This window comes from Mus pahari, chromosome 3 (genome assembly GCF_900095145.1).
Source record: "Mus pahari chromosome 3, PAHARI_EIJ_v1.1, whole genome shotgun sequence".
Taxonomy (NCBI): Eukaryota; Metazoa; Chordata; class Mammalia; order Rodentia; family Muridae; genus Mus; species Mus pahari.
In genome coordinates this window covers 103,164,262-103,178,981 of record NC_034592.1, presented here as the reverse complement: position 1 = coordinate 103,178,981, position 14,720 = coordinate 103,164,262, and the positions used below count along the sequence as shown (strand labels likewise).

The 14,720-nt window shown below is 52.5% G+C and overlaps 1 protein-coding gene and 1 non-coding gene across 2 annotated transcripts; one reads left to right on the top strand and one right to left on the bottom strand.

Moving 5' to 3' along the window:
* Positions 1-57: 57 nt before the first annotated feature.
* Itpka (inositol-trisphosphate 3-kinase A) lies at positions 58-9,059 on the bottom strand. The gene is made up of 7 exons (XM_021194998.1): positions 8,541-9,059; positions 2,026-2,122; positions 1,733-1,949; positions 1,433-1,637; positions 1,115-1,216; positions 760-831; positions 58-644 (listed from the first exon to the last, which is right to left on the bottom strand). The coding sequence occupies exons 1-7, from the start codon at positions 9,021-9,023 to the stop codon at positions 441-443; spliced, it is 1,380 nt and encodes a 459-aa protein (XP_021050657.1). The 5' UTR covers positions 9,024-9,059; the 3' UTR covers positions 58-440.
* A 1,399-nt stretch (positions 9,060-10,458) lies between these two features.
* Positions 10,459-10,587, top strand: LOC115063695. Its single transcript, XR_003843578.1, has one exon. It is a non-coding gene; the product is annotated as a small nucleolar RNA SNORA44 (small nucleolar RNA).
* Positions 10,588-14,720: the final 4,133 nt, after the last annotated feature.

Below are 14,720 nucleotides of genomic sequence, written 5' to 3'. Positions count from 1 at the left end.
TGAATGTGGAAGAGAGAACCAGAGGTGAAGGGGAGGAGGCTGGAGTCACAGAAGCTAAATCTTTGAGTTTTATTAGGAAGGGTGTCCACTGTAGTGCAGGAGTTAGACCAGGAAGTCTATATACCTGTGAAGTACAATTATGGATCGGGACCCCCTGGAGAGGTGCAAAGCCACTTGAGAAGAGCTGGACTAGGGGAGATGCCCATTGTTTCCCCCCTCCCCCATAAATTAGTGTCATTCAGCTCTGGGAAACAGGCTTGTGTGGTAGGCAACTCCTGATGTACTACACCCCTTAGTGGATGGCACCTGGTCCTGCAGGACCATGTGAACTGCCCGCCCAGCGGGGTTCCAGTCTCTTGCCGGCATGCATGGTGGGGATGCAGCCACAGGTACACATCTGTCTGACCAGCCGGCCCACGTTGAGGGAAAAGGGCTCAGCCTCATCTCTCAGCCAGGCTGGCCAAGATGCCAATGAGATTGTCCAGCCCCAGCAAATAGCCATCCTCACGGTTGCCCTCCTCCCAGGGCCTCCGATGATCCAGGATCTGGCCATCAGGGAGAGGCGTGGTCTTGCCAAAATCGATGAGCCACACACCAGCACGATGGCAATGGTCATGCACGAAGAGGAGTGAGCTGCCAATCACCTGCCGACCCCCATGGCAGTCAGGCCACCTGCCTTTCCCCAAAACACCCCCCTTTCCCGTTCCGACTCTCATAAAGCACAAACTCATACCCTGAGCCCACCCACCTCTTACTTACCTCGTGCCGTCTAAAGAAATCAGAGATCTCCAGGGTATCCCGGATCTGCTGTAGGCGGTTCAGATACCTCCTCTGGAAGAGTCAGAGTGGACAGATTAATTTCACACCAAGGGCGGCTCTACTGACTCTTAGAAGCACCATGCATTTATTTCAACTTCCTAGCAAACACTGTAGTGGGGAAGTCACTCACATAGGGGTAGGAATTGGCTCACAAAGGAGAGGAGGAAAAACAATTACAGCACCACAAGGGAAGTGCTACCACTGGGGGGTAGCACAGGCGAGGACATAGGCAAGAGGCATCCTTATAAACAAGGTGCCCAGACCCCAGGGCTCTTGAGAGAGAACCTCCTCTCACCAGCACTTCTGCATCTCCTTGCATGAACTCCTCAAAGACACGGGTCACTTGCTCTCGGCTTCGTGTAGTTTTGAAATCAGTGCTGCAAGATCCATCGGCTTTCTGAAGGAGGTGGGCAAGGACTGTCAGAGCCCAGGACCCATCTGAGGGGAGAAAGGATCGTGCAAAGGGCAGTGGTATCTCCCCGGGGCCTTAACCTCTGGGGATCAAGAGATGGCTACCGGAGGGTGTCTCTCGGTGATGGCTGAGGCAGGAGGTCAGGAGCACTGAAGGTGGGGCAGAAGAAAGGCCATGCAAAGTGAGGGGAGCCTGACCCACCTTGATGCCCTCGATGCGGAAGCCGAGCGTAGTGCTGGAGCTGATGCCTTCGCGCCATTGCATGTAGCGTGGCTTGGTGACGGCACGCTGCGCATGCTCCTCCTCAGTAGGTGCCTCAGGGTCCACTGCCAGCATCTTCTTATACATGTCCTTCCGCAGCTTGGGCCGTTCTCGGGCTTTAGTCAGCTCTTCTTCAAGGTAAGTTCTGTGAGGTACAGGTAGGGGCCAGGGCATGTGAGCTTTTATTCCAGTCCTTGGTTCCCAGACTGATTCTGCCCGACAAAGAGAGGGGACACAAACCTGACACCCATCTTGCAGTCAAGCACACAAGGCCCATCGAAGCCATCGAGCAGGTCCTGTAACTGCAAGTAGCTTTCACCATCCCGCTCGACTACGCCATGGAAGGCCGGCACACACCCACGCAGCACGTCAGCCATCAGCCGCACCAGGCAGTAGTGTTCAGGCTCCGAGCTGCGTTTCAGGATCAGGCCGCTGGTGCCTGCAGCTTTGAAACTCCCTGCACAGGGGCATCAGTTAGAACTGCCCACGCCTTCCTGTGGCAGCAACCCCCATCCACCTGCAATGATGCTCACCTGTGTGCCCCGCTAACTGCACCCAGGAGTAGCGCTTTTTGAAAGGACTCATGACAGGCAGATTGACCATGGTACGGATCTTCTGCCAGTGGCTTTTCTGAAAGCAACAGGTCCAGGTCTGCAAGTCAGCATCTCAGGAATGTCCCTCTAGAGCAGGATTTCAGCTTGGCCCCATCCCACTAAAAGCAGTTAAGGTCTTTCATCCAAGCATTTGCTACCCACTCACTCAGCGACCTACCCAAAGAAAATGTATCGCAAGCTAGTGTTGCAGGTGCTGAGACAGGTGGAGAAAAGGTCGTTCTAGCTACTCAAATAGTCTGAAAGGAGCCAGGGATTTAGCACCAGGAGGCTCAGGGTTAAATCTAGCTCTATCATTGAGTGGGCTCTGCCAAGGGTTTTGAACTCAGTGATTATCAAAAATTACTTGATGCTGATTGTGAGATCTATCACAGGGACATCTTGAGTAAGCCAGGGAAGGAACTAAAAATCTGCATATCTGTGAAATGGGAAAACAATTACATTACACTTTCAGCACTACTGTAATGAATGAATTGAGTTTGAATCTCCTCATCCAACTCCTGGAGAGAATTGGGCCAAACAAACTCACTTGGGATCTGGTTCTCTCACTTAGGAGGGCACACCAACCACAACCAACCCTTCACACAGGACCAGAGAGGGGAGGCCAGCCTGCCAGGGCTTATAAAAAGAATGGCCTGAGGTTCCCTGGGACCCTCTAGCTGCTTGGATCTCACACACTAGACAACAAAGCCCAAGGCATCCTTGGCTGTGGTCTGGATCAAGAACCCTAAGGTCTGATGAGGAAATATATAGTAGGCCTGTGGTCTTAGAGGAAACTGCAGGTAAGTGGGGGTCTTTGGGGTGTTATCTCTTGCCTCGTGGCCATTACTCTGCCTTCCACTCAATCCTGGCATTTCCACCTTCTACCCCAAACTCAGCAGCCCTGTGTCTGCTCTTTGACATGCGGGGGCTGGCTCATGTATGTATCTTGTTTGCCGCCTTGTTCCATTGATGCTTGTCTTCCTAGAACCCAGGAACCAGCCTCCTCGCCAAAGGGAAGAAATGAAGTCACTTAAGTAGCAGAATTCAATTGAGCGGAAAGCCTTGACTATGGAAGAGGTGGGGTTGATGACAAGGCACTGGGTAGGGAATGAGCAGTTGCTTTAAGTCCTGGCTTCCTTCACTTCCTAGCTCAGTGATCCAAGCAAGTGCCAGTTCCTCGGGGAGGCGGGGAGGCGTAGCAGCTGCCCTAGCACGAGGCGCCCCACTGGCTACTGCCTGCTGCATCCCTTCTCATCTTCCCACGGTCATCATTGCTCTCACTTTCCCAACATGGCACACTAGGGCGTGATCACATGTCCAATCCCCAGGGATCTGGGGGTGTAGCCAGAAGCAGCCCACTAGAAACATGACATCTTTCAAAACTCCTTTTATAAATCTTTAAATACATACAAGGTTTGCATTTCGCTGTATAATAAATCCAAGCTTTATTATAAAACTCCCTTCCTTTCAAATCCTCAAGTAAAATTCCAGGGAGGTGATGTATGTAGGATGTGTATTTAGCAGAAGCATCCTAGATCTCTTCTCTCACTTGAGATTCCCGATGATCTCGATGCCCGCACACAGCATGACTATGAGCTGGGATCAAGGCTTGCAGAAGCTAACTAGCATCCTCATGCCCTGGTTCTAGACTCCCAGTTATGCTCTTGATCAGCCCAACCTCCTCACCGTGAGCCAATCATCTAGCAGTTTTTATATTTTGGTTCTAGGGGTCAAATGGGATACCACATGACAGCTCTCACAAGGTGAAACATGTATAGCTGAAGGGCATCGTGAAGGTTTTAATCTCTGAAGTGTGCTTAGGGGCCTTCTCTTACTTCTTTTAATGGTGAAAGACTTGAGTGGTTTGAAAAGCCTAACAAATTTTTGAGGGAGGGTGGGGCAAGAATGAACTTAACCAGGGTACATTTAGTTCTGCAGTCATCCCAGTGGGAGGACCAGCTTGGGCTGTGTGAGGAAACTTCACCACCATTCCTTTGGGGGGTTTGTAATGTCTTTCTTTCTAAGATAGTGTGTGTGTGTGTGTGTGTGTGTGTGTGTGTGTGTGTGTGTGTGTGTGTGTGTGTCCCTGGCTGTCCTGGAATTAAATCTGCAGACCAGGTTGGCCTTAAACTCAGAGATTCAGATATCTACTTGCCTCTACCTCCTGAGTGCTGGGATTAAAGGCTTGTGCTTACCACACCAACCTGGGGTTTTGTGATTTTAGTGAAAGGACTGAAGGCTCAATTGAGGCCTCATAGGAGCCGATTCGATTCATTGGACATGGTAGCATATGGCTGTAGTCCTAGCTACTTGGGAGGCTGAAAAAGGAAGATTATGTGAACCCAGAAATTTGAGGCCAGGCTGTGAAACATTGAGATAGGTCTTTAAATATATATATATACTATCACTTGGTTGACTGGTTAATATATGATAACAGTATCAACTTGTCCCTGAGCTGACATGAAATAGAGCCATTCCCCACTCTCCTTGGTTTTGTGAGTCTTTTTTTTGCCTCCCGAGGCAGGGTTTCTGTGTAGCCCTCACTATCCTGAAACTCACTCTGTAGACCAGACTGGCCTCGAACTCAGAAATCTGCCTGCCTCTGCCTCCTAAGTGCTGGGATTAAAGGCGTGTGCCACCACTTCCCGGTTTGGTTTTGTGAGTCTTGTATGAACAAATAGCCGCAGATTCTAACTGTGCAGTAACAAAGAGCTTTCCTGCCCATTATCTCAGCAGAGCCTCCCTGAAAGCGCCTGAAGTTTCTTATAACAAGGTGTAGCTTTCCTTGCCAATAGCAGGTATGGCCAAACATGGATCGAGTTGATGTAAGCCCCGTGGAAGCCAACTTCCCTCCAAAGTTGGGAACTCATGCCAGCTTCCCTCCGAAGAGTGGTTCTTTCTGCAAGGAACATAATGCATTCACAACCAAGTAAATCCCAAAAGGCTGCTAGACAGTCACTTTTGGGTTGGTGGGTGGGTAAAGATTTTGACTCATAAACAACATCAGGGAAGATATGGTCCACCCCTGCCTCAAGGAGAGACTATTTCCACCAACCACAGGCTGCCTGGACAGTTGGGGCAAAGGTCAAGAAACCAGTGTCCACGATGCTCTGATGATGGCAAAGGAGGCCCCTCTGATAATTTCTTTCCCTCCAGATGAGTGTCTCCATAAGTAGGGACTTGCTGTGTCCTAGCCTTAGACCTCTTCCTTGTCTCAGCTCTGTTTGGAAGCCTAGTGAACATCTGCTCCTTACATCTGCCCAGACAGCCCATTCCCTACCAGACTACATCCTCTGTTGTCTTCAGTTTCCATCATGTTTTCTGCCTCTCTAACAGAGGTTCTCAGTCTGTGGGTCGCAACCCCTTGGGAGGCACAAACAGTTCTTTCACAGGGGTCATCTGACCATCGAAAAACACTGATATTTACACTATGACTCATAACAGTAGCACACTTACAGTTATGAAGTAGCAATAAAAACATTATGGTTGGGGGCCACCACAATGAGGAACTTCATTAAAGAGTTGCAGCGGGCTGGTGAGATGGCTCAGTGGGTAAGAGCACCCGGCTGCTCTTCCGAAGGTCTGGAGTTCAAATCCCAGCAACCACATGGTGGCTCACAACCATCCTTAACAAAATCTGACTCCCTCTTCTGGAATGTCTGAAGACAGCTACAGTGTACTTACATATAATAAATAAATAAATCTTTAAAAAAAAAAAAAAAGAGTTGCAGCATTAGGAAGGTTGAGAACCACTGCTCTACAGTCACCAATCCTGGTTGAAATTTCTGCCAGCCCAACACCCTCCCCATGTTCCAATTGTCCTGCCAAACTAGCACTCCCTGTGGTGATGGTGGGGAGAGCAACCAATTTAAATTTACTAAATGATCTGCACTAAGGTATAAGTGACCCACGACTTCACCTTCCCATGGGCATTTGCTTTTTAAAAAGGAAGTCTGTTAACCTAAATTCTGCTCTATAATTAGTGAAAAATGATGTGTGGGGGTTCTGAGCCAGGAGGGGACAGCATCCAGGTCTCCTTACCTAGCCTGAGTTATTGAGAGACTAAAACCAGATGAGTAAGAATCAAAACTCCCTCTCTTCTGCTAGGGTCACTCCCACAAATGTCTGAGGAGACCGCCAAGACCTTAGAGTCACAACACCTGCCCCTAGAGTAGGCCTCCTGCGTCTCCCTTGGTTGCTCAGTTTTTCTTGTTCCTGAATTTTCCTTCTATCAGAGAAAAGGCCGCTGGAGGGAGCCCAGCCAGTCCTTCATGTCCTGCTCTGAGCAGGCTGTACAAGCGCCTAGGAAGTAAAGGAAAGGTCGTGGAGAGACAGGCAGAGCCTTCTAGGGCCTCGGGTCGGGTGTGAGATGCTGGCTGGCTAGGTACTGAGACAGCCCTACAATGCAGGCACCTTCTTTCCCCAGGTGCATCCTTAACGGTCAGTGGGACCTGCTCTGCTTCCTGACCGGGGAAGCCCTCAAAGGCCGGCTGAGCGGGCCTGCTGTGGGGCCTTCTGTGAGGCAAAGTCCGCTCCCGGCCCTTCCACGCAGACGCAGGCAGCCTCTGTCAACAGCTCCAGGCTTATCTGCAGCTCCGGAGCTGTTTGCCTTCGGGGAGGCCCCGGCGGGCGGGGGGTTGGGAAGCCTGGGAGACAACCTAGGAGTTTGAAAGGTCCCTGAGAGGCCATCTGGACCTGTTCCTGCAGGCTCCCGGAGAAGGAGACCCAGGGTGGGAAAGGAAGATGAAGATTTGCAGGGAACTTGCAGAAGCTTGGGCTTCTCCTGGATGTCCTGACCCCTGCCGGAGCTACCTACAGTGGACCCAGATTTAGACTGCAAGTCGTCCTCCGCAAGCCTCTCCCCAGCACTTAGGGGGTCCTGGCGGGCGGAACAGGGAAGCGGGTGTGCCTGCGCCCCAGCCCGGGTCCTCCCAGCTCTCACCGGTCGCGCCCTACACAGGGGCCCGCCTCTCGGGTGTCAGAGATTAGAACAGGGGAGTGGCAGATCTACGGTTCAGGTTCTTCAGAGATCCTCCCACTGCTCACAAGTCACAGTACTGGGGAAGCCTCGGCGACATTCGCCTCAGTACCTAGTCTAGAGTCGCTCCAAGAACGACCACCATACCCGATCGTACGGTGTCAGGACGAAAGGCGCAGCGGACTCTGACTGAGCCCCCGCACCTACACCTGATGATGGGAAGTGGGGGGACTACATCCTTGCTGTGAGTCCCCCACCCCCTTTTCTCTTTTGTATTGTAAGTCTCTGAGTCACAGTGCCACTTCGAGTCGTTACACTGCCTCCCTCGCTCGGTCCAATTCTAGTGTGCAGGGATGCCAGGTTCCAGAAGGCCCAGGACACACCTCAGCGCTCTTCTCAAGGTGTCTAGGCAACCTGGGCGCGCGTCTTACTCTCGAAGTCGCCAGGACGCAGGCCTTCTGGGCAGAGCGGGGCGCTCCCGGTTTCTCTCTCTCTCTTTCCACTCGAGGAACGCTTGCGTAAAATGCATCTAGAGCAACGCTGCACAGTCCACAGGCAGTTTAGTTATCTGGCCATGGTTAAAACAAGGGAGATTACTGACACAGGAGGATCGCAGGTTCAAGGCCTGAATGGGTTACAGACTGTATTTCACTGTAACTTGGCAATTTAGTGTCAAGAAAAGAGGGCTAGGATGTACTCAGTGGTGGTTGTGTTTGCCTACTGTGTTTGAGGCCCTGAGTTCAACCTCCAGTCAAGGAGGGCCATACCACGAATAATGACTTCACCTCACACTGGCTGGTGATATCTGACGGTTAAATTGGCCCGGGAACATTCACACTGACATATAGAGACTAGCAAGCTCCCGTCCGCCTCAGTTTACCTTCCCCAGGACACTTAGAAGCAGTAGGCCAGGGAGAGGAGGGGGGCGCAGCAGGTGGATCTTGGTTCCGCTTGGTTCTAGCCCGGCTCCCCTCCCTTCCCGCGTCCACGCCTCGTGCTCGCGCGGGGAGCAGACGGCAGCGGCTCCGGAGCAGAGCCAGGAGCTCCGCTCCACTCCCACTCAAGAGAGGGAAACCGTGGCAACGGCGGGGGTGGGGCCGCGGCACCGAGAGGGGGAGGAGAGGGAAAAGCTCACGCGCCCCTTTCTCTCTCAGGGCTCCCGGGGCAAGGTTACCCCGCTCTGATCTCTCCAGCCCTATCTGACAGTTACCCAGGTACGCCCGCCGACCCGCCGGCTCCCGCTCCTTGGGTCGCGTACTCCTCAACCTCCTTTAGACGCCCAAGCGCTCAGCTACCATCGCCTGCCTAGCCCCCGAAAAAGAACCAAGGCGAGAGGTCGTCCTGGGCTCCCTCTCCGTCCCCATGCCCCCTGTCCCTCGCTTGGGCTCTCGGCGGGGGGCGCAAGCCGGTCGGAGCAGAGCTGAGAGCGGAGTCCCCGGCGCGCAGCCCCCGCTGGCCCCGCCCCCGCGGCCCGTACCTGTCCCACGTCCTCGCTGGTTTCCAGCTGCACGTTGCCGCGGCTCCGGCTCTCGCTGTCGCTCAGCAGATCGTCCTCCGAGTCCTCGAGCAGCGACGAGGAGCCGGTGGAGGAGAGGGACGAGGTGGAGAGGCGGCGTGGCTGCTGCAGGTGCGACCCGGCAGCTGGGAGACAGTTCCCCTCCCGGTCTGGCGGCCCGGGGCTGGCCGGGGCCACATCCTCCTCGCTTGTCACAGTGAGCTGAGGGATCACCGGGGCAGGGGCGGCACGCGGGAGCCCGTTGGGCACTTGTCCCCCACGCCGCTTGGCCCCGCGGGCCCGGGGCTCCCCTGCGGCTGCTGCAGCGGCGACTGCGGCGCAGCGCGCTTCGAAGAGCAGGCGCAGCTCCCCGACGCTCCGGCGCGGAGCCCGCTCCAGCCCGGGGCTGCAGGGCCCCGCGCCCCGTGGCCGCGCCATGCCCGTCGGGCGCCCGGGCAGGGTCATCTCCCGACACCGGAGCGGCAGCCGAGCCCACCAGCCCGCGGCGCGGCGGGGACTGGAGACGCTCAGCGCCCGGGGCTTGGGACTGCCCCGGGGCGGAGCCTCGGCAACGCCCGCCCGGCCCCGCCCCGTCCCGCCCCGGCCGCGCCCCCCGCCCACTCCTTTCACTTTCTGAGAAAGCGCGGGCCTCCCGGGGCCCTCGCTGCTGCAGGAGGCTTGCAGTGTCAGGAGTGTAGCGTGGAAGACCTAGGTCCAGCCCCCGCCTTATCTCTCGACCTGCCCTCAAGGTGGCAGGAGGGACCTGCCCCGCCCCTGAGCCTTGTGCCCTTCCGCGGCCTTTGAGGGATTCCTTCAACTTGTCTTGATCCTGCACAGGAAGAAGCTGCGCCCATTCCTTCACTCGCTTCCTCGGGCACCTTTCCGTGTTCCAACCTTCCTGGTCAAAGTCTTTTGAGTCTCTGGGGCTTTTCTCTGGCCTGGGCCCCTTAATCCGGAGTTCAAGGCCGTCAGCCACCCAAGGAAGCCACACCCCAAGGAGTGTGCCCAACTAGAGTCTGTGGCCAGGGTCGAGCTGAGACTGCTCCCCACCCCCACCCCTCGAAGCTCTCCACTTCCCAGCGGGCAGAGAACAAGGTCAAGAGGCGGAGCCTGACTCTCTCCAAGTATCGCAGCGGGTGCTGGCCTGCATTTCCACCGCCCCTCTCCAGCCCCCCACTAGCTGGAGGTGCTGTTTCTTCTCCTCCTCCTCCCCCTTCCGCCCCTTTGGAGCTTTGTGGCTTCAAACCGAGTCCTTTCGCCTCTGAACTGCTGAATCTCCTTCGTCGCAGAGCTGCAGGGTTGCTGTGAGAGTAAAATTTTTGAGATGGGTGTTGAGTGCGTAGTTCGGCGGTAGAGCACTTGCCTAGTACGTGACAAGTGCTGGACTCCATGCCCAGCAGGGAAAGAAGGAAAAAACGCTAGTGCTTTTTAGTGTTGTAATAGACAGCCAGTGTCTCGGGCCACCCTATCTTGGATGGAAATGTAGGCTCACTCCTTCTATCCATCTCCCTATCTGTAAACAGAAGAAAAACTAGCCTAGAGTTGTGGCTGCACACTGAAAAGAGAACACCGACGACATAGAAGTTCAGACACTGCAAATCTTGCTGTCATCTCTGGATGGGTCTCCGGCCTCTGCTTGCACGTGCTCAGCTGAACTGCAAGGCTACTGTGAGCCGAAGCCAGAAAGAATTGAGGGCCCTGTCAGGGAACACCCAGAACAACAATCCTGGGATTGTTGGGGCAAACCTAGGGTTCAGTATGAGACTTGCCTTTTCTCTCTTCAGCCAGAATTTAAGATGGCTCAGGAGAAGGAGTGAGGGTTAAGAGGGAGAAGGAGAACCTTTGGCAAAGAGAAAGGATCCCTAGATGACCGATACAGGGAGGAGGGGGAGGAGGAGGAGCGCATGTTTCCAGGGGCTGTGGCTACTCATAGCCATGGGATCTCCAACGGCATGCCAGAGTAATAGGGAGACTTGGACAGCCCAGGTCATCGCAGTGCCTGCAGCGGCCACTCAGCTTCCCTATAGATTTTGGATTTAAAAAAAAAAAAAGGAGGGGGGGTGGTGAGATGGCTCAGTGGGTAAGAGCACCCGACTGTTCTTCCAAAGGTGCAGAGTTCAAATCCCAGCAACCACATGGTGGCTTACAACCATCCTTAACAAGATCTGACTCCCTCTTCCAGAGTGTCTGAAGACAGCTGCAGTGTACTTACATATAATAAATAAATATTAAATATATATATATATACATATATAAATATTAAAAAAAAAGAAAAGAAAAGAAAAAGAAAGAGGAGGTATGTGGAAGGAATGAAAGCAAAAGAGGAAGAAAACCACACCACACGAGTCTGAACACTTGCTTCCTCCTTGGAGAAGTCAAGAAACAGCATGGACTCCTGGAAACTGACACATTTTCTGGGGCAGAGGTGTGCCTGTCTGAGTGTTTGAGCCCAGAGCTATGCCAGCTTGTAGGAGAGAATACAGAGACGCTGTCCTCAGAGGATAAACTGGGACCTGACAGAGGAAAAAAGAAGAGGAAGGAGGGAGCGAGTTCCTGGGTACCTGTGTGCCAGGCAGTGTGTGGGTAATGCTGGAATAATAGGCTGAAGGTCTAGCCTAGCAGCTGAGAGAAACCCCAGAGCAATTATTTTTCTTGCATCATGTCCTCACCCAAGTTTAGCAGAAACCAAAGAATGTTGCTGTGGGCGACAGAGAATGCCTACGCTACCTTTGTTAGGACTCTATTTGGCTGAAGGAGGGGACCAGGGATTCAAGCCATCCATCCAGAGTTATAAGCTGGCCAGCCTGGGCTACATGAAACCATTTCTCCACAATAACAACAGTATGTGCTGTCTAGGTGGATTTTGTTAGATGAATAAGGGCAGGCAGAAAACAGAGGGAATTGAGACAAGGCCTGGATAGGTCATAATAAACTAATCAATAGCCTCCAAGTCTAGTATTCCCCCTCCCTCAGCCTCCCAATACCAGGGCTTCAGATGTAAGCCAAGGTGCACAGCTTCCTCCACTTTTTGTTTCTTGAGTAGAAGGGATATGAAGGAAATCAGTTTATGGAGTGTGTGGGTAGGTGGGTGGCCTCCAGTGTGCTGAGAAACAAAAGGTCTGGAAGGGAACAAGGGGCATAGAGCTGGGGCATAGAGGACTATGTCAAGGTTTTGGGGGTCCTCGAGGGATTGCTCTGAGCTAGGCCACCCCAGTCATTCTGCTTTGGCCACAGACCAGCTGTCATTGGAAACAAAGTATCTTTTTTGAGACAGCGTCTAGATAGTGGCCTAGGCTGACTTTCTTTTTTCTTTGAAAGATTTATTTATTATTATATGTAAGTACAAAGTATCTGTCTTCAGACACACCAGAAGAGGGCATCTGATCACTTTACAGATGGTTGTGAGCCACCTTGTGGTTGCTGGGAATTGAACTCAGGACCTCTGGAAGAGCAGTCAGTGCTCTTAACCTCTGAGCCATCTCTCCAGCCCTGGCTGACTTTCTTTCTTTTTTTTTTTTTTTGTTTTTTTTGAGACAGGGTTTCTCTGTGTAGCCTTGGCTGTCCTGGAACTCACTCTGTAGACCAGGCTGGCCTCGAACTCAGAAATCCGCCTGCCTCTGCCTCCCGAGTGCTGGGATTAAAGACGTGCGCCACCACGCCCGGCCCTGGCTGACTTTCAATTTGCAATCATGACTCAACCTCCTGAGCGCTGGGCTCACAAGCATGTACCACCATAACCATCTTTCAACTTGTTTTCTTGAGACATCTCATGAGGTAGTCCTCCTATACCTTCAAATATTAAGGTACCTGAGTCCTTTCCTTATTTCTTAGCCAGCTGGACTCAGTGTGTGTGAAGGCTGTGTCTCTTCTGGAGGTCAACAGCCATGGGACAAAAATATAGGGAATGAGAGAGAGGCCTGGAAATAGAAAGAGCAAAGTGAGGGGTGCGTGTGTACACACGAGTGTGTGTGCTTGTGCATGTGTGTGCGTGCGCATACGCCCCCCCACCCCCATATGCTCAATTTATCTCTATCCTCTGCCTCCACTCCAGGTGCTGAAGCAAAATTACTGCTCACTACCCCCACATCTATCTGGTCCTGTGCAGTTTCTAAAAGCTTTTGTAAGTTAAAAACAAAACAAAACAAAAAAAAAAACCAAAGAAAAACCTTTATTTTGTGTGTATTAGTCTTTAGCTTGCATGTGTACCACATGGGAATCCCCAGTGTTCACAGAGGTCAGAATAGGGCGTTGGCTCCACTGGAGTTGGAGTTCCAGACAGTTGTGAGCTGCCTTGTGGGTGCTGAGCGTCAAACCTATGTTGTCCTTAGAGGACTCTCACTGCTGAGCCATCTCTCTAGCTCCTCTAAAGCTCTGTAAGACCGACAGAGGGAGAGAGAGGGCAGGACAGCATGCACTCTTGAGTGAGGGGCTCATTTCTCTGAGACTCCAGGTCTTCCTCAGTGTTGGAGGGGAGGGATAAGGATATCATTTTCCTCTGGTGGGACTAGCACAAAATTTCATTCTAGTAACACATGCCCGAGGGAGCTTGGTCCATCTAAGAGATGTGCTGAACGTAAGACTCCAGTGCTTTGTGGGAATATCTTGATTCACTCACTGAGCAAACACCTATTGAAAAGTTGCAATGAACCAGAGAACCAGACATTGTGCTAGATGCAAAGGAAATAAGAACAAATGGCTCTGTTCCTGGGGGTGATTGTTATCTCACATTTTATTTTATTTTTTTATTTTTTTGGTTTTTCGAGACAGGATTTCTCTGTATAGCTCTGGCTGTCTTGGAACTCACTTTGTAGACCAGGCTGGCCTCAAATTCAGAAATCCGCCTGCCTCTGCCTCCCGAGAGCTGGGACTAAAGGCGTGTGCCACCACGCCCAGCTTTATCTCACATTTTAATGGAAGAAAACCACACAGGAGCCATCCGGAAAATTGACTATAGGATGCTACAGGACTTCCTTCACTGTTTGTAACGGGTGCTCAGGGGAGCACTGTGAACCTTGGTCTCTCAAGTTTCTTTACCTATTTAGAACGTTCTCAAGTGGTCACTCTGATGTTTGACTCTGCCCAGGACATTCTAAAAAGAGGGCTTGTAGGAACCTGGACCCCACCTTAAGGGTGGTGAAGGGCAGTCCTTCTGGAAGGGGAAGCATACAGTGTGTCTTCCTCGACAGTTCCAACCTCTGACACTTCTCAGCTCTGGGTTTCTTCTCTAGCAATTTGCCCCATTCCAATAGCTTAGTCCTTGTGACAGTGTTCTGGAATAGCCATAATGATAGCAGAGCTGACCTTCCGTAATCTGTCACTCTTGTCTAAAACAAAGTGTGTCACCATGCCTGTGAATGTGCTGTTACAGCAGTCTCTACTGACATACTTCAGATCCAAGGGTTGCTGTTTCAAAAGGAGCCTGTGGGCCTTTGTAGGGCCTTTTGTAGTGGCCAGTGATTTGGAGGTGATGACCTCCCAGAGGGCCTTTGGTCAGAGGGTCAGAAACTCAGTGTGAAACCTGAGGCTGCTCAAGCCCCACCCATGTGTGCTAGTGATGTGCTGAGTCTGCTTAAAGTAAGTGCTCACTAGGAAACTTCCCTGCATCTCCCAGTGAAAGAGTAGGAGATGCCACAGGTATGACCCACTCAGGGGGCCTGGGTACACAGAACATCAGAAGCAGAACCTTGGAAAGCAGCCATTGGTTGGCCCAGGGTCCCAGAGGCTAGGGTCCACTGCAGGTGAGTTTAGGCCACACTAGAGCTGTGTCAAGATCTCACCTCCCTTAAGACCAGGAATGCCTCCAGCTTGGGGGAGGGAGGGAGCGTTTCACACTTGCAAGCGCTCACAGGTGCTCATCACTGCAGCCAATCCATCCCAGTTGTTGCTCCCCCTCCAGTCGTGCTCCTACTTGGGCTGCCAAGGCACAGGACCCATCAGATCCCTTAGGACACACCTGTGTTTAGTGCCAACCGGCCAGCTCCACCCTTCCCAGCCGAGCTTCTAGAACCCAACAGACAGGAAGCCTGGGCTTTTAATGCTGGGGGCATCCTTGGCAAGGCATTCCCCAGTCCCTCCCACTGTGTATGTGATATGTTTGGGAACAGAAAGTCTGGGCCTGTCTGCTTGATCCTTTCCCCTCCTTTTTCCGTTTATCAGTGGTCA

Excerpts from the sequence above, each read along its gene's own strand:
- Itpka (XM_021194998.1), bottom strand. The coding sequence starts at position 9,023 with ATGACCCTGCCCGGGCGCCCGACGGGCATGGCGCGGCCACGGGGCGCG. Across the intron at positions 2,123-8,540 it reads CCAGCGAGGACGTGGGACAG|AAAAGCCACTGGCAGAAGAT; the intron begins GTACGGGCCGCG and ends TGTTGCTTTCAG. Across the intron at positions 1,217-1,432 it reads TCCGCATCGAGGGCATCAAG|AAAGCCGATGGATCTTGCAG; the intron begins GTGGGTCAGGCT and ends CACCTCCTTCAG.